Source organism: Solanum verrucosum, unplaced genomic scaffold (genome assembly GCF_900185275.1).
Source record: "Solanum verrucosum unplaced genomic scaffold, falcon-dt-bn FXZP01000161.1, whole genome shotgun sequence".
In the NCBI taxonomy this organism is placed as follows: domain Eukaryota; kingdom Viridiplantae; phylum Streptophyta; class Magnoliopsida; order Solanales; family Solanaceae; genus Solanum; species Solanum verrucosum.
Genome location: NW_026020127.1, coordinates 17,876 through 36,440, shown reverse-complemented (window position 1 = coordinate 36,440; position 18,565 = coordinate 17,876). Strand labels below are relative to the sequence as shown.

The window sequence follows — 18,565 nt, the reverse complement described above, 5'->3', positions numbered from 1 at the left end:
ATTAAATGGAGTGATCAGCAATGACAACACAATGATGTGCTTTCTACTTTGTGACTGGATGAGTAGATAAACAAATTGTGTTGACTTTGATATTTAAATACAACTATGCTTTTCTAATTGAGACACATACTAGATGTGTGCTTATTTAGTTCAGAATTACCCTACCTGGATAGTTTTTAATCTCATAATTTACGCTTTGCAAGCGAACTTATTGGTTACAGTAACATGTTGTGTTGTTTTGGTGTTTACTCTGAGAAGGAAAAGTACTTTCCATTTATCTACAGGTAATATAGTAGAGAGTGAAGTCAAGGGAATAAATGTCCTTTTCATTGATGTATCTTGAATAGACAATAACGAAGTAAACAATTGATGGGAGGTTCTGTGACAACTGAAACAAGGACAATGTCAAAAAACTAGTTGGTATACTGTTAAACAGAAATACTAAACTATTTCCCACAATAGAATTTGTCAAAGTATTCATCCTCCTGAATAAAAATAAAGGGAGTGAAATCCCAAGAGGGTTGTTCAGAGGGATGCTTTTGGAAAGTTTTAATTGTTTGAATTTCTAGAGTAGCTCAGGCTGGGAATGAACAAAAACGGAAAGAAAATGGCATGGCCAAGATGGGATTTTTTTCTGTTTCTAATGCTCGGAAGGATGTTTTTAGCGCAAGTCTCTGCTGCAAGTGATACCTTAACTCAATCCCAACAACTGTCACTAAATCAGACACTTGTCTCTGCTGGAAAAATATTTGAGCTGGGCTTCTTCAGTCCACATAGCTCGAGGAGTCTATATCTCGGAATTTGGTTCAAGAATATTCCTCGTCAGAGGATATTATGGGTAGCAAATAGAGAAAATCCACTCCCAGCTTCTGACTCAACTGCAATCTTGAAGATTGGAGGTGATGGGAACCTCATAATTATGGATGGCAATCAAAATATCATTTGGTCAACAAATATCTCTGTTCAGTCTAATAAGACAACAGCTGTACTTACAGACAAAGGGGAATTCATTCTTAAAGACGATGTCACGGGATCATCTTTATGGGATAGTTTTAACTATCCTTGTGATACTTTGTTATCAGGAATGAATATTGGATACAACACCAGTTCTGGGGTAAAACTTGTTTTATCGTCCTGGCAGGCTGAAAATGATCCATCTCCTGGAAAGTTTACTGCCGGACTATCGGTGGAGATGCCACTTCAAGGCTTCACTTGGACTAATTACTCAAAGCCTTACTGGAGAGGTGGACCATGGGACGGAGCGAACTTCATAGGCATACCTGCTGTTGACAAGGGGTATGCAAGTAATATAAATGTAATAGTAAACAAGCAACAGGAATCTGCCTTTCTCAGTTTCAATGATTTCAACAATTCTGATGTTATAATCATGGTCCTAAAACCATCAGGGCTATTGCAGATGATTGTATGGGTGGGAGAATTGAATGCATGGAAAGTCACATGGGAGGCACCAGGTAATCCATGTGATGTTTATGGAACTTGTGGTCCTAACAGTGTTTGTGACATGGGTAAGTCTCCAGTCTGTGATTGCTTGAGAGGATTTGTACCAAAGTCAACTGATGAGTGGATCAGAGGAAATTGGACTGGTGGCTGTGTGAGGCGAACTAAACTTCTATGTGAAATCAGTACAAGTGGCAATGCTACAAAGGGATCCGAAAGTGACAACTTCTTGCAGCTGACAGAGATGAAACTGCCAGATCACTACACATATTTTTATGTCTATGATGCTCAGAGCTGCAAAGAGTGGTGCCTGAATAACTGTTCCTGTGCAGCGTATGCATATCCAGATAGAATTAACTGTATGGTTTGGACTTCAGAACTTGTTGATGTTCAGCAGTTTCCATATGATGGTGTGGATTTGTTTCTTCGTCTTGCTTATTCTGAACTAGGTAAATTCAATTCTCATCATTATGCTTGGATGATAATTTTTTTTTAATATAATCACCTTTCTGTATTATAACAGATCATAGTTTAGATGAAGATAAAAGGAAGAAAACGCTTATCATCAGCATCACAACCGTTTCAAGCATTCTCATATTGGGTATCTTCGGATACATATTCTGCAGGTGGAACGCAAATCAAAGAGGTAAACTATTCTCTTGCTATCAATTTTTTGAGCCAACATAGTAATTATGTACACTAGTTTTGTCGAGCTTCACCATAATATTCTTTTGATTGGTATAACTGGAAATGCCTTTTTCCTTGCTTTTCTTCTATGAAGTGAGTTTGTCATTAACGGTCAACCTTCATGGCCATTCTCTAATTTTGATGCTGAGTTTGTAATTCAAACATGGTGTGACTTGTTCACATCTCTCTCCATTCCTATCAAGCTTTCTGTTAAAATCATGTTAGGCTTCTGTATGTATCTTCGTGTGAAGTATCAATATTTCTTTTGATAAGTAATACTCCAAAATGCAACCTTCATATCTGTACAATTCTTTAGTCTGATATATCTATTCAATTCGAAAATAGTACATGATTCAAGGATGAATTTCAAGTAATAAAGCTCGGAATTGGCAAGATCATGCAGTTTTACACTAGTAAAACATTCTGGATGTCTTCTTTGACATTACCAGTTTTCATTGTAAACTTTTATGTCTACTCATGTGGATCTGGAAAAAATCAGGAAATAGAAGAAATAGAGTTGAAGACCACATTTCGTCTGATAGGTGTCAGAATTCAAGCGAAATGTCTACAGACGAATTGTGGGAAGAGCAAGCATTGCAAAAAGATTCATCAGATCTACCACTTCTTGACTTTGCTAAACTGGCTATTGCAACTGATAACTTCAGTGAAATAAATAAGATTGGAGCAGGAGGATTTGGCCCCGTTTACAAGGTAATACCAGTATGCCGAGTGTCTTTCACACAAATAATTGCTGCTGATGTGAAAACTAAAGCCGTCATAATGGACATCATACAGGGAAAACTGGCAGATGGACAAGTGATAGCTGTCAAAAGATTATCTAGTCACTCTGGACAAGGAATTGAAGAGTTCAAGAATGAAGTCTTGCTAATCTCCAAACTGCAGCACAGGAATCTCGTCAGAGTATTGGCCTATTGCATTCACGGGAAAGAGAAGTTACTAGTTTATGAGTACATGGCTAACAAAAGCTTAGATACTTTGTTGTTTGGTAAGTGGTTCCAATTATAATTTCTGTTATGGCAAATGGTTTGATCAGCATATTTTACTTATCCTTGTATTTTTATAGTTAGTGATCGTTCATGTCATATTGTGGATATGGAAATTATGACTTGTTTCAGAACTATGAATTATTGTGCCCTTGGTTAGGAGCTTATGCGATTCTTCTCTAAAATATCGGCCAAATACTTCAGAAAAAGAAGCACGGTAAAGGCACTGACCAGTGGCTTAGTGTTCCGAGAATTTGCTGTTTAGCATTCTGGTTCCTTCAAAGGCGTGCATCACACAAACATAGTGTCATTTGCCATTTAACAATGGTAAATCTCTTTGTTCTTCAAGTATTTAACCATTTCCAATGCTATAAATGACACTGTCAGATTCAAAAAAAGAGTCATCAGCTTCCCTGGCCAAAACGTTTCAACATGATTCAAGGCATTGCTCGTGGACTTCTTTACCTTCATCGAGATTCTTGTTTAAGGGTCATTCACCGAGATCTGAAGGCAAGCAATATTCTGTTGGACGATGATATGAATCCAAAAATTTCAGATTTTGGATTGGCCAGAATTTTTCAAGTGACTCAAGAGCTAGCAAACACTAACAGGATAGCGGGAACATTGTAAATATCTCTACAGCTCTACTTCTTGTAACAGAATCTTTTTCTATGTTCCTGCATTTCTTCCGTCAAACAAGTTCATCGTAATAGAAAATACCAGCATGTTCTTATATCAAATGTGTTGCAGCGGTTATATGTCACCAGAGTATGCAATGGGAGGACTATTTTCTGAGAAATCTGATGTCTACAGCTTTGGCGTATTGCTACTAGAGATTGTCAGTGGAAAGAGAAAACAGCGGATATTATGACCACGAAAAGCATCTCAACCTTCTCAGTTATGTAAGTGCAAAATCAGCAGGATCTCTTGCCACAAGTTATTCACACAAACATATAGTATTCATTTCAAAATGATTTCAGGTGTGGCAGCTGCGGACTGAAAGCAACGGACTAGACTTAATGGATAAATCAGTTTTGGACTCAGATTCCTCTGCAACAGTGCTGAGATGCATACATATTGGCCTGCTTTGTGTCCAGGATCATGCTGCTGATAGGCCATCAATGCCGTCTATCGTTCTTATGCTAAGTAGTGAGATGGATCTTCCTCAACCAAAGCAACCTACATTTATATTTCAAAGATGGTTGAATTCTGATAACCAATCTCAAGTCAGCAAAACTCAGTCTGTTAATGATATTACTGTCTCTGTGGCAGAAGGACGATAACCAATTGAAGATGTTGCATGTACCGTTTTAATATGTGTACACAGCTTGTCTAAGCTACTATATCATCTGATCATTTATTTTTTTACTTACTCTAAGTCTTTACTGCATTCAATATAAAGGAAATTTCCTCCAGTACATGCTCTGTGCAACAGGCAGTCAACTTGCAGAAGCCACTTGGGAAGATATGGCTATTGGGCCAAACTCTACCATCAAAGACATCTTATGCGAGTAGGATTTCTCAATGGCATATAAGGAGACCACTAAACTATAGTGTGGATTACATCTTACCAGTTTCAAAAAAAAAATTATAGTGTGGATTACATCTTACCAGTTTAAAAAAAATAAAATTATAGTGTGGATTACATAGGCCTAACATTGAAAAACACAATGACAGTGATTGAATTGTGAAGATATAGCTCTTGGGAATGTGGGACTTAAAATACTTGTAGCTTGTGAAGTTTTACATGTACTTAATTGCCATAGTTAGAGGAAGATTCCTTGTTAAATGACCATATTGGATCAGTTGTAAAATTTAGTTTTGTTATTGAAATCAAAGTTCAGTTTGAGTTCTTTCCTTGTCTATAATCTGTGTTTTCTTCCTTGCCATAGTTTGATGTTTGTTTATATTGGCACACTCGGTACAGGTTATACTGGTCTTGGTCAAACTCTTATCTGAATATTATAAATGACTTTTTTTCTTCTTGGTTTCTATCACCAATTATTTTTATCAAGTCTTCCTTTGAGTTTTTGTCTAAGTATACCCTTGAAAGAGACAGGTTGTACAAATTTGACAATTCAAGTAATCTCTTAAATTAGCTTTGCAAACATGATGACATGCTTTTGATGTTCAAGAGTTTCTGTATCATAGTGTGGATTTTTTTCTTCATCTTGCTTATTCTGAACTAGGTAAGTTCAGTTCTCACTATTATGCTTAGATGATTAAAATTGTATTATGCTGTCACCTTTCTGTATTATAACATAACATAGTTCTGTAAACTATTCTCCTGATTTCCAGATTTCTATCGCTGACCATAGTAGTCATGCATACCGGTTTTCGGGCTCTACCATAAAATCCTTTTGATTGTTACAACTGGAAATGCATTTTCCTTTCTTTATGCTCTGCGAGCGAACTTATTGGCTACCTGTTACTGTAATATGTTGTGTTGTTTTGGTTCTTACTGTGAGAATGAAAAGTATTTACTTTTTATCTTGTCAAAGCTACAATAGATTTAGATAATATATACTATAGAGTTTGAAGTCAAAGGGAAAAAATGTCATTTTCTTTGATGGATCTTGAATAGACAATTATGAAGTAAACAATAAATGGGAGGTTCTGTGACAACTGAAACAAGGACAATGTCAAAATACTTGGTATACTTTTAACAGAAATCTTAAATTATTTCCCACTATAGAATTTGTCAAAGGATTCAGAGGGATGCTTGTAGAAAGCCTAATTGTTTGAATTTCTAGAGCATCTCAGGCCGGGAATGAACCAAAAAAAGCCAAGATGGGATTTTTTTCTGTTTCTGATGCTCGGAAGGATGCTTTTAGCGCAAGTCTCTGCTGAAAGTGATACCTTAACACAATCCCAACAACTGTCACTAAATCAGACACTTGTCTCTGCTGGAAAAATATTTGAGCTGGGCTTCTTCAGTCCACGTAGCTCGAGGAGTCTATATCTTGGTATGTGGTTCAAGAATATTCCAGGTCAGAGGATTGTATGGGTAGCAAATAGAGAAGATCCACTCCAAGCTTCTGATTCTGATGCAATCTTGAAGATTGGAGGTGATGGGAACCTCATAATTATGGATGGCAATCAAAATATCATTTGGTCAACAAATATCTCTGTTCAGTCTAATAAGACATCTGCTGTACTTACAGACAAAGGGGATCATCTTTATGGGATAGTTTTAACTATCCTTCTGATACCTTGTTATCAGGAATGAATATTGGATACAACACCAGGTCTGGGGTAAAACTTGTTTTATGGTCCTGGCAGGCTGAAAATGATCCATCGCCTGGAAAGTTTACTATTGGACTTTCGGTAGAAATGCCACCTCAAGTCTTCACTTGGAATAATTACTCGAGGCCTTACTGGAGAGGTGGCCCATGGGATGGAGGGAACTTCTTAGGCATACCTGATGACGAAAAGGGGTATGCAAGTGATATAAATGTAGTAGTAAACAAGCAACAGGAATCTGCCTTCTTCAGTTTCAATAATTTCAACGTTTCTGATGTTATAATCATGGTCCTAAAACCATCAGGGCTATTGAATATGATGGAATGGCTAGAAGACCTGAATGAATGGCACGTCTTTTGGGAGGCACCAGCGAATCCATGTGATGTTTATGGAACTTGTGGTCCTTACAGTGTTTGTGACATGGGTAAGTCTCCAGTCTGTGATTGCTTGAGAGGATTTGTACCAAAGTCAACTGATGAATGGATCAGAGGAAATTGGACTGGTGGCTGTGTGAGGCGAACTAAACTTCTATGTGAAATCAGTGCAAGTGGCAATGCTACAAAGGGGTCCGAAAGTGACAACTTCTTGCAGCTGAGAGAGATGAAACTGCCAGATCACTACACATATTTTTATGACTATGAGGCTCAGATCTGCAAGGAGTGGTGCCTGAATAACTGTTCCTGTGCAGCCTATGTATATCCAGACGGAATTAAGTGCATGGTTTGGACTTCAGAACTTATGGATGTTCAGCAGTTTCCATATGATGGTGTGGATTTGTTTCTTCGTGTTGCTTATTCTGAACTAGGTATTCAGTTCCCCATTATATTTAGAAGATTAAAGTTGATTTCTGTTGACCTTTCTTTTGGATTTGAATTGTGACATAACATAGCTTTAGATGAAGATACAACGAGGGCTAAACTTATCATCATCTTCACAACCGTTTCAAGCGTTCTCATATTGGCCATTTTCGGATGCATTTTCTACAGGTGGAAAGCAAATCAAAGAGGTAAACTATATTCCTGATTTCAGGATTCTATCTCAGACCATAGTAATTATATAGATCAGTAGTCTCAAGCTTCACCATGAAATTAGTTATATTGGTATTAACTAAAATGTATTTTGCCTTTCTTTTCTTCTTTGATGTTGGTTTGTCATTTAACTTTGAAATCACGTGTTCCTAATGTTATAAACTCACTCAAAGGTGGATATTGTCCTTTTGTGTTGAATCATTTCAAAAAAAGTGAAAATGTTTAGGCTGGCTTCTGTATAGTTTTTCAGACTTTCTGTCAAATCACTGTTTTATTTGGAAAATGTATTTTGGACTGGTTTAGAGTCGCCACTTAATTTTTAAGAAAAATCAAGAAAACTATTCATTTTCACGAGACTAAAACAGGAATCTAGTGAAAACTTGAAAAAGGGTTCGAGGTTCCTATTAATATTCTAGGAAGGTTTTTAAAGCACCTAGAATATCCGCTAATGCGGTTATCCAACAATTAATTTATTTGGCTAAAAGTACTTTAACTTAATTTGAATCGGACAATTTTTATAGTTAGAATCGTTTTAAGAAGGGAAAAGGGAAATATTGACCTTTTATTTAAGCGAAATATTTTGTAAAAAATACTTATTTATTTATTAAGTCAAGTAAGAGATGAACAATTTGGTTAAGTAATTGATTCAAAATGGGTGTCTTTTGGGGATTTGAATTTTTAAAACCTTAAGATTAAGCGGCAAATATTAACGAGCACACAAACATAATAAAGTAAAGAGGGAAAGAGACTCGAGCCCAAGTTTGGTTTTTCTGTCCGCCTGGACCAATACTTGGGCCCATTTCATTTTGGCCAAAAGGCCCAGTTTTTGCCACCTGTCCTAAATTCTAACAAGACAATAATAAGTAAAATAACAAGGGCTTAGGCCCTAAAAATAACAAAATACAACTTTTCAGAATTTGGGGGCCTTTAGGCCCATTTCCCTCTTTCGTATACACTAGATGTGTATTAGTGTATACAAATCTCGTGTATCTGCTCCGAACACCTGTACATCATTTTTGATACTCTCTTGAACACCGAAGGGCTGACTCGATACTCGAAGATGCAAGGAGGCAGTGGTAAAAGTCGAGATAGACTCGGCGAAGCATTACATGTAAAAAAAAGTAGAGAAATATAAAATAAAATAAATAATAAGCAAATTAATATACTCAAATGCTTTTCTATAAATAATAAAGTAAAGCTACATGAAATATAACTCAATGCACATGCTAAACATAATAAAATGAACTTAAAGAAATCATCTTCCAATTGGCTCCCAAAAGGACAAAGTAAGCTCATTCCAAAAACGTGAAAATAATGACAATATTAACAAACCATGCGCAGTAATCATATACAAATAAAACTTTGAGGTCTACTTCCTAGCATGCTTAAACTTTACCCAAACTTCATGTATATTTAAATTTGTATGATATTCTAAGGAAACAATAGGCAATTAGCTTTTGGAAAGAAAAGAAAAGAAAGAGAAAAAAAAAAAGTTTAACACTTGAAAATTCCAAACAGTGATATATGATCGGATAAATTGCACAAGTGCAATTCAATTCGGCTCACATGACCAACTAATATACCACAATTAAAATAAAATGTAATAACCAACTAAAGCAAGCACACTTCATTATTGTTTAAGAAAGGAGTAAGATTTCACACTGTTTTGTATTTTCGAAGAGGCGAACATACTAACATAAAATAAGTGCATCATAATTATATTTTATTATCAAAAGGGGGCCATTTAAAGAAACAAATACAAAATAGCGAGGAACAATCTCAACCCAATCGAAAGCAATACCCTCCATGACAATACAAGGTAATAAACCGAATCGAGACGCAACACAATGCCAAACATATATCAACAATGTAAGACAACAAGATATCTACAGTAAATGGTCTTAATCATAGCGACTTATCATTTTCTAAAGCAGATTTAAGATTAAAGGCGTTTTGAACCAAAAAAAAAGAAAAAGAAAAAGAAAAAGCCTTGAAATTATTACAGTAAACAAAGGAAGCATATGCTATACTCAACAAACTATAAAAAACATGCTGAAAATGAGAAGAAATAAACAAAATCAATAGCTAGCAACATATGATTCTTAAACAAGGAAACCATAAGCATGAACAATACCTTTTAACTAAACATGATATACATCTAATAGTGAAAAAACAGTTAAATAGGCAGAGATGTGGAAGAATCAGAATATGGGTCCTATATAAAAAAAGAAATCTATTAAACACAAGAAAACTCTAACACTTTTGCACGAATCTATATTTGTACCGATATGGATGGAAACTGATTAAGATAAACTTCAGAAAATGAAAGCAAAAGCCACGATATGTTCAAAACACTTAACAGAACATGAACATGAGCACAAATAGAGAAGAGAAAAAATAAAATAAAAAAAATAGAAGACACAACACAAACTTAAGACTAGCATACAGTTTGAAAACTAAATAAAAAGCAGCCATGAAGACTTGGAAAATGAACGAGAAGAGTAACAATTTTTAGGCTAGAAAACAGTTCCAAAATACATACTGACCACACATACCTACTTAGATCATATTCTCAAGTAACCAATTCTAAAAGATTAAGCATGACAACTCTCGAAAACACTTCGCAAACGAACCCAACAGTAAATAAATGGCATTTGAACCTCATAAAAAAAACAAATCAATAAGCTCATTGATCTATTCACAATCCCCATAGATGTTTAAAGATGATTAACTCACACGAAGGGTACACTTTACATTAATCAACTAAGTTAACTTCATTCAAAACCAAGCAAACATTTATCTTACGGCAACAATGAATCAAACAAAGAACAAAGTTACTCAAGGAAGCAAACAAAACAACATTGAAATAAGCTAAAAAAAAAAGAATTTTAAAAAAGGGGTTCACCTTTTCGGGGCAGCGAACGAGGACAACGACGAGCTTTTCCACCACCACACACAAGCTTCGAAAGTTCCGACTAGCAGCGGGAGAGTCGCGTTCGGAAGGAGGAAGCTGAAACTAAATGCTCTTTATAGTATTTTTTGATCCTAGAGTCTACTTTTTCTCAGAAGAGTTTTATGTATTTTCACTGTATGATTATGTCTTCTTGACTCAAAATTTCCCACTAAAAAAAAAACTCCCTCACAACTTGTAGAAGAACAAGGTATTTATAGTAGAGAATCAGGGTTCGAATTTTTTGGGGGGAAAGGGATAAAGCTCGGATTCAAAAGGCCAAATTTGAAATTCAAAACTTCAAATTCCTTTCACCAATTAAGGAGAGACACCTTTTCTTGCAATTTTTGCTCCATTCCGAACGAGGAAAGGGGAGAAAATCGTGCTTCTTTCTCTGCTGTACCAGTTCTGGGTTTCTTGAATTGCTGGAGAAGAAGCATGATGTGGGGTCGGTTTTGGGTTATTTGTTGTATGTATTGTTGTTGATGGGTGCTGGAATTGGGCTGGGAATTATTTGTTGTTGGGCTGCAGAGAATGGGTTGCTGAAAAATTGAACTGAAAACGGAGTGGGCTGAAATGGTTTAAGGAAAAAGGCCCAAAATAGTCTCAATTGGGTTTAGGGTGGGGAAATTTATGGTTAAAATTGCAATAAAAAGGTTAGGCAAATGAATTAACAATCTAGCCAAATTGAATTTTATTAGTGAATCCGACTAAAGATTAAATGAAACAAATTAATATTAATTAACGAGCTTCTTAATCTTTACAAAATAAAATAATTAACTTAATTATAAACTAATTAATTTAAAATAGAAACTATTACTTAAACCAAATTAGTTGGCAAAATATTTACCTAAAACTAAAATACTTTTGAGACAATAATTCGAATATTCATAAAATATACTAACTAATAATATATATATATATATGTGTGTGTGTGTGTGTGCGCGTGTGTATACATTATTTAAAAGTTCCCAAAAAATGACAAAATCACATAAAACTAGCTTGAAAATATTTTGAATTTTATAAGGTCAATTATTTCAAATCGTTTAGAATTTATGAAGCTCGATGATTAATTTATATTGTGGAGGTCCAAAATTGGGTGTCAACAACTGTCCCTCATTTACTTGGATTGATGCAAGAAATCCGAGGAAAATGAAATTTGACAAATCCAATTTTGACCGACCACGCTTTCATCTTTTGGAAAAGGGATTTGGTACGGACTCTAGGAATTATGGCCGAACCCCGGAAATGGGTTTCCTACATATCTCAGGTTATATAACAATTCAGGCCACTTGTAGTTCGATATGCTCGATTTTACGCACGATTTTGAAAAAATTCAAAAGTCATCCTATATCGAATTATGAAGAAATCAGAATGCTCGAAAATAAGATTTAAGAGCGAATGTTGGAATACAGCCGAGTTTTCAACATTGAGCCCGCCTACATATCCATCGACCTAAGGAATCAGGCTGCTTGTAGTTCGACTCTATCGGTTGAAAAGGAAATCTATTATGCAAGATAACCTTTGGTTTTGGAAAAGCGACAAAGTAAGTCGAGTATGAAAGGAGGCTTGCAACCTCTTAGCCATGAATGTGGCGCGCTTCACACCCATACTTAAGAACTTACACAGACATACTTTTCAATGCTCTTGGCGCATTGTCACTCAGATTGGAAAGCTGCTTCCGGTGGAGACAAAAAATTTCGGATGCGAAACTGAAACCAGGAAACCTAAAGAAAAACCCACATGCCTTCTGATAGGGGTGTGGTTTGATTGTGGTGGAAGTCGCTCCTCTGCTCGCGTCCTAAGAGTTTGACACTCCTCTTTGGACTATGTCCCAGTTCGCCGCTAAGAAAAAGTTCCACGTTGTGCTGCATCCTTTTTGATGTCGTCCGCACCTGTGGTTTGTTTTGAGAATTCATCCTCTTGGATGCTCTCGACAAAGACTGGGATAAACTCATTAGCATAAAAATGCAATTCAAATGGGAGACAGTGTCTTTTACCGTGTCGACACTTAATTGTTCTCTTTGAATATTTGACGTCAACTCTATCGGGTTTGACGTTAAGAAAATAAAGTTTGTATCTCATATTTGCAATATGATCTTCAATGTACTCTTCCTTTGATGTCAAAGTAATAAAATAAGTTGATGTAAATATGTTGACAGTTCTCTTGACGTCGTTGTTAATAATTCTCTTGATGTCATTTTGTAAAGAAAAAATGATGCAGTCGATGTTGATCTTCTTGTGATGGGTAAATTTTTCTCTTGCAATGCATAACTTCTTTTCCGCGATGCATGAATCCTTCTCTTGCTATGCATGAATCTCTTTCCCGCGATGCATGACATTTTCTCTTGCTATGCATGGTTGCTTCTTCTTGCTATGCATAAATCTCTTTCCCGCGATGCATGACTTCTTTATCTTGCAATGCATGACTTTTCCCGCAATGCATGAATCTTCTCTTGCAATGCATGACTTTTCTGCGATGCATGAATCTTTTCTTGCAATGCATGACTTTTCCGCGATGCATGACTTCTTTTTCGCGATGCATGATTTCTTTCTCTTGCTATGCATGAGTCTTCCCTTTCGCAATGCGTGACTTTTTCGCGATGCATGACTTCTTTTTCGCGATGCATGATTTCTTTCTCTTGCAATGCATGGATTTCTTTTCTCGCGATGCATGAATCTTTTTCCCGCGATGCATGAATCTTTTCCCACTATGCCTGACTTCTTCCTCTTGCTATGCATGGTCTTCTTCTTACTATGCATGATTTCTTTCTCTTGCTATGCATGAAGCTTTTCTCGCGATGCATGATTTCTTTTGATGATGCCTCCTTGATACCAAATGAAGATAATGCTTCACCGAGCAACATATTTGATCTTCTGGGTATCTTTTGGGATGGCTGTATCGTCTGAATCGACAATATAATACACATGACCCTCGGAGTAATGGTATCATCTCTTTTGACAATACGATATAAATGACCCTCCGGGTAGTAGTATCGTCTCATTCGACAATACAAATAAAAATGACCCTCGGAGTAATGGTATCATCTCATTTGACAATACGATATAAATGACTCTCCGGGTAGTGGTATCGTCTCATTCGACAATACGAAATAAAATGACCCTCGGAGTAGTGGTATCATCTCATTTGACAATACAATATAAATGACCCTCCGGGTAGTGATATCGTCTCATTCGACAACACAATATAAATAACCTTCAGGGTAAGAATATTATCATATCTGATAATATAATGCAGATAGATATCTTCTAGGTATCTTTAGTTACTGGAAAATAATAATATTTCTCTCTTCAAGGTTTTCATTTGTCCCATCTCCGAACATAATTGCATGTTCGCTATGAACCTTGTCTTGCTGAGAATTTGAATGAATTAATGCTACTCATATTCCCAATTCTTGGTATAAGAAGCATGAAATATTTCCTGCATCCACAGAAAAGTTATCAATTTGGGGAGCTCTTCGCCCTTTTAACTTCTCCATATTCATTGAATGGAGGAATATGCCGATCTTGAGGCAAACCTATAGATCTGCATCCACAGAAAAATTGTTAGTTTTTTACAAAATGAACTGATCTGTGTTGATCTCATCGGTTGTCTGCTTCTTGTCTTTCTATCTCCCGTTGATTTCTCCGATCTCCCGCTTCTTGATAGATAAGACAAAATATTTTTATGCAAAAATAATTGAAACATGTAGGAAAAGTTTTAAGAAAAAATAGATTTTCTAAAAGTAGCATTTGGAAAATGTCACTGCCAAGTGTCATGTCACGCCAAGCTTAGTGGACGCCATTTGGAGTTGATGTTTTGGGATCTATCTGATTACTTGTTGGGAAGTATTCGAAGTTGTTCTAAACTGCCGATAGACCCGGTTGAAATTTTGAGGCCATCTCAAAATTTCTGTCCCAGTTAACTGTCTTGGTTTGTCTTCAGTCGTTGGTGAGCAAATCACGGAATTTTTGAGATATTCTCAAAAATTCTGTCTCAGTTGCAAATCTCAAAGTGACTTTAGTCTTGACTTTGTTGGAAAGATCTTTTCCTCGAGAATTTTTGAGTCCCTCTCAAAAATTCTGTCCCAGTTTCTATTGTGAAGAGAAATAGAAATCCTTACGGGAAATATGACCGAGCCCTTGTGGCGCCTACGTATCCCGTTGAGGCAGGAATCAGGTCAAACGTAGTTCCCCTCAAGGATTAGCAAAAATAAGAATTTTACAAAGAAACCGACCGAGGCCGACATAGGCCGCCTACGTATCTCATTCTTGAGAATTCAGGTCAAACGTAGTTCAAATACAAAAGGAAGCATTAAAAAGGGATAAAGGAGTGACCGAGGCCGACATAGGCCGCCTACGTATCTCATTCTTGAGAATTCAGGTCAGACGTAGTTCATTACATGGAAAAACATTAGAATGGAATAAAAAGGATGACCGAGGCCGACATAGGCCGCCTACGTATCTCATTTTTGAGAATTCAGGTCAGACGTAGTTCATTACAAAAAGGATAGATTCTAAATAATGCGATTACAAGCAAGTAGAATGATTACAAGGAAACGATAGAAATACAAACTAAAGCTTCACACATAGTATCTCTTTACAGCATCTGAGTTGATTGGTTTCGGCCATTCGGTGCCATCCATCTCTGACAGGATCAAGGCACCTCCAGATAACACTTTGCGAACCATGTAGGGTCCTTGCCAATTTGGTGCAAATTTCCCTTTGTATTCATCCTGATGAGGGAAAATGCGTTTAAGGACCAACTGACCAACCTCAAACATTCTGACTCTTACCTTCTTGTGGAAAGCACGAATCATTCTCTGTCGATATAGTTGTCCATGACAAACAGCAACCATTCTCTTCTCATCAATCAGTGTTAACTGATCAATCCGCTCGCGAACCCATTCAGCATTATCCAATTCAGCTTCTTGGATGATTCTCAATGAGGGTATTTCAACTTCTGTAGGTATAACTGCTTCGGTTCCATATACTAGCAAATATGGAGTAGCTCCAACTGATGTTCTGACAGTCGTTCGGTAACCCAACAAAGCATATGGCAACATCTCGTGCCAACCTCTGCGATTATCAATCATTTTTCTCAAAATCTTCTTTATGTTCTTGTTGGCAGCTTCTACGGCTCCATTCATTTGGGGACGATAGGCGGTTGAGTTCCGATGAGTAATCTTGAATTGTTCACATATCTCTCTCATCAGGTGACTGTTGAGGTTCGCTCCATTATCAGTAATGATGGATTCTGGAACTCCAAACCTACATATCAAATTGTTGCGAACAAAATCAGCTACAACTTTCTTGGTCACCGACTTGTACGAAGCTGCTTCCACCCACTTGGTGAAGTAGTCAATGGCAACCAAAATGAATCTGTGTCCGTTAGAGGCGGCTGGCTCTATTGGACCAATGACATCCATTCCCCAAGCTACAAAAGGCCAAGGTGAACTCATAGCATTAAGTTCGTGAGGCGGCACTCGAATCAAATCACCATGCACTTGACATTTATGACATTTCTGCACAAACTTGCAACAATCATGTTCCATAGTCATCCAAAAATAGCCGGCTCGAAGGATCTTCCTTGCCAAAGTGAGCCCATTCATGTGAGTACCACAAACTCCGGCATGTATCTGTTCAAGAAGTTTTGCAGCTTCACTAGCATCCACGCATCTGAGAAGACCTAAATCTGGAGTTCTCCTATAAAGGATTTCCCCACTTGCAAAGAAATTGAGGGCCATGCGGCGTATCGACTTCTTCTGGTTGAACGTTGCATTCTCAGGATAAGTCCCGTCCTCTAAATACTTCTTGATGTCAAATACCAAGGCAACCCATCTGGTTCTGCTTCAACATGTGAACAATGAACAGGCTGCTCTTTTACCTCTATATCCACTGGATCGATATAACTTGTATCTGGATGTTAATCATTGAGGCGATGGTGGCAAGAGCATCGGCAACTCGTTTTGTGTTCTGGGAGTGTGTCTGAACTCAATTTTACGGAATCTTTTGCACAACTTCTGTATATACTGCACGTATGGTGTGATCTTTGGATTCTTCACGCCCATTCACCTTGAACTTGATGAATTAGCAAATCTGAATCTCCAATAATCAAAAGCTCATGAATTTCATATCAATTGCCATCTTCAGACCGAGGATGCAAGCTTCATACTCAGCCATGTTGTTTGTGCAATTAAATCGGAGTTTAGCCGCCATGGATAGTGCTGACCGGTTTCTGACACTAAGACCGCTCCGATTCCTTTCCCTTGATGATTCGCCGCTCCATCAAAGAACACTCTCCAACCCGGGTACGCTTCAGAAATATCCTCACCAACAAACGAAACTTCCTCATCGGGAAAATAAGTCTTGAGCGGTTCATATCTTCATCAACTGGATTCTCTGCAAGATGATCAGCCAAGGCTTGCGCCTTTATCGCCTTCTGAGTCACATACACAATGTCAAACTCACTCAAAAGCATTTGCCATTTAGCCAACTTCCCGGTCGGCATTGCTTTCTGGAAAATATACTTCAACGGGTCCATCCTAGAAATAAGGTATGTGGTATAAGAAGACAAGTAATGTCTTAATTTCTGAGCAATCCAGGTCAAAGCACAACATGTTCTCTCCAAAAGAGTGTAACGAGCCTCATATGGAGTGAACTTTTTGCTCAAGTAATAAATGGCTCGCTCTTTCTTTCCAGTTTCATCATGTTGACCAAGTACGCATCCCAATGCGTTATCTGAGACAGATAAATATAACAATAACGGACTCCCTTCTCGCGGAGGGACTAACACTGGTGGATTGGACAAATAGTTCTTGATGGTATTAAAAGCAGTTTGACATTCTCCAGTCCACTTGGTCGAAGCATCTTTTTTCAATAACTTAAAATGGGCTCACACACCACGGTGGATTGAGCTATAAACCGACTGATGTAGTTCAACCTTCCTAAAAAGCTCATCACCTCTTTCTTAGTTTTTGGAGGAGGTAATTCTTGGATCGCCTTGATCTTGGAAGGGTCAAGCTCAATGCCCCTCCTGCTGACTATAAATCCCAACAATTTGCCAGCTGGCACTCCAAAAGCACATTTGGCGGGATTTAACTTCAGATTATATCGGCGTAGACGATCAAAGAATTTCTTCAAGTGAGTCAAGTGATCCGAACTCTCGCGGGACTTGATTATGACATCATCTACATACACCTCGATCTCCTTGTGAATCATATCGTGAAAAATGGTCGTCATAGCCCTCATGTAAGTAGCACCGGCATTTTTGAGACCAAAAGGCATCACCCGATAATGATATACACCCCAAGGCGTGATGAAAGCTGTTTTTTCTGCATCTTCTTCGTCCATCAGGATCTGGTGGTAACCCGCATAACAATCCACAAATGACTGCATCTCATGCTTAGCACAGTTATCAATGAGAATGTGAATATTTGGTAATGGAAAATTGTCTTTTGGGCTAGCTTTGTTGAGATCTCTATAATCGACACAAATTCTTATTTTTCCGTCTTTCTTGGCAACCGGAACAACATTAGCTAACCAAGTTGGATACTGTGTCACTTCCACTACTTGGGACTCGATCTGCTTTGTAATCTCCTCTTTGATCTTCAAACTCAACTCAGGCTTGAACTTCCGAGTCTTTTGTTTTACTGGACTGAAATCTGGATTGATCGGCAACTTGTGGGACACCATATTTGTGCTCAGCCCTGGCATGTCTTTATAAGACCAGGCAAATACATCAATGTACTCCCTAAGCAAGCGAACCAGGTCTCTTCTTTGAGCTTCCGTCAGATGGACACTGATTCTTACTTCTTTAACACATTCCTCATCTCCGAGATTCACAGTTTCGGTTTCTTCCAAATTTGGCTTATGTTGATTTTCGAATTGTCGAAACTCTTCAGCAACATGTTCGGGAACCTCATTTTCTTCTTCATATTCCTCACATTCATCATCACCTGCCTCATTTTGTTCACTCGGTTCATGACATGACATGACATTGGCAGGTTTTAAATTAATATTACTGAAATCATAAACAAACAAAGTTAGGAAAGTAAAATATAAACAGATAAGTAAACAACAATTTGATAAAAGAGGCTTTTCATTTAAATTGAAAGACAAGCACAAACTTTGCCATGGCCGAGGGCCATTTGCCTTTTGAAACATCACAAGGGAATTTAAAAACTTCAAACAAA

General features: G+C 37.4%; 3 protein-coding genes across 3 annotated transcripts; 2 read left to right on the top strand and 1 right to left on the bottom strand.

The window, feature by feature from the left end:
* The first annotated feature begins 607 nt into the window (after window positions 1-607).
* On the top strand, window positions 608-4,432 carry LOC125825895 (G-type lectin S-receptor-like serine/threonine-protein kinase SD1-29). Its single transcript, XM_049505191.1, is given in 8 exon segments — window positions 608-1,907; window positions 1,994-2,104; window positions 2,645-2,856; window positions 2,941-3,158; window positions 3,551-3,775; window positions 3,900-4,002; window positions 4,004-4,051; window positions 4,130-4,432. Coding segments are annotated over 8 exon segments (2,520 nt in total).
* A 1,942-nt stretch (window positions 4,433-6,374) lies between these two features.
* LOC125825894 (G-type lectin S-receptor-like serine/threonine-protein kinase SD1-29) lies at window positions 6,375-7,415 on the top strand. Its single transcript, XM_049505190.1, has 2 exons — window positions 6,375-7,197; window positions 7,282-7,415. The coding sequence occupies exons 1-2, from the start codon at window positions 6,375-6,377 to the stop codon at window positions 7,413-7,415; spliced, it is 957 nt and encodes a 318-aa protein (XP_049361147.1).
* A 7,538-nt stretch (window positions 7,416-14,953) lies between these two features.
* On the bottom strand, window positions 14,954-16,589 carry LOC125825893 (uncharacterized). Its single transcript, XM_049505189.1, has 2 exons — window positions 16,526-16,589; window positions 14,954-15,363 (listed from the first exon to the last, which is right to left on the bottom strand). The coding sequence occupies exons 1-2, from the start codon at window positions 16,587-16,589 to the stop codon at window positions 14,954-14,956; spliced, it is 474 nt and encodes a 157-aa protein (XP_049361146.1).
* Window positions 16,590-18,565: the final 1,976 nt, after the last annotated feature.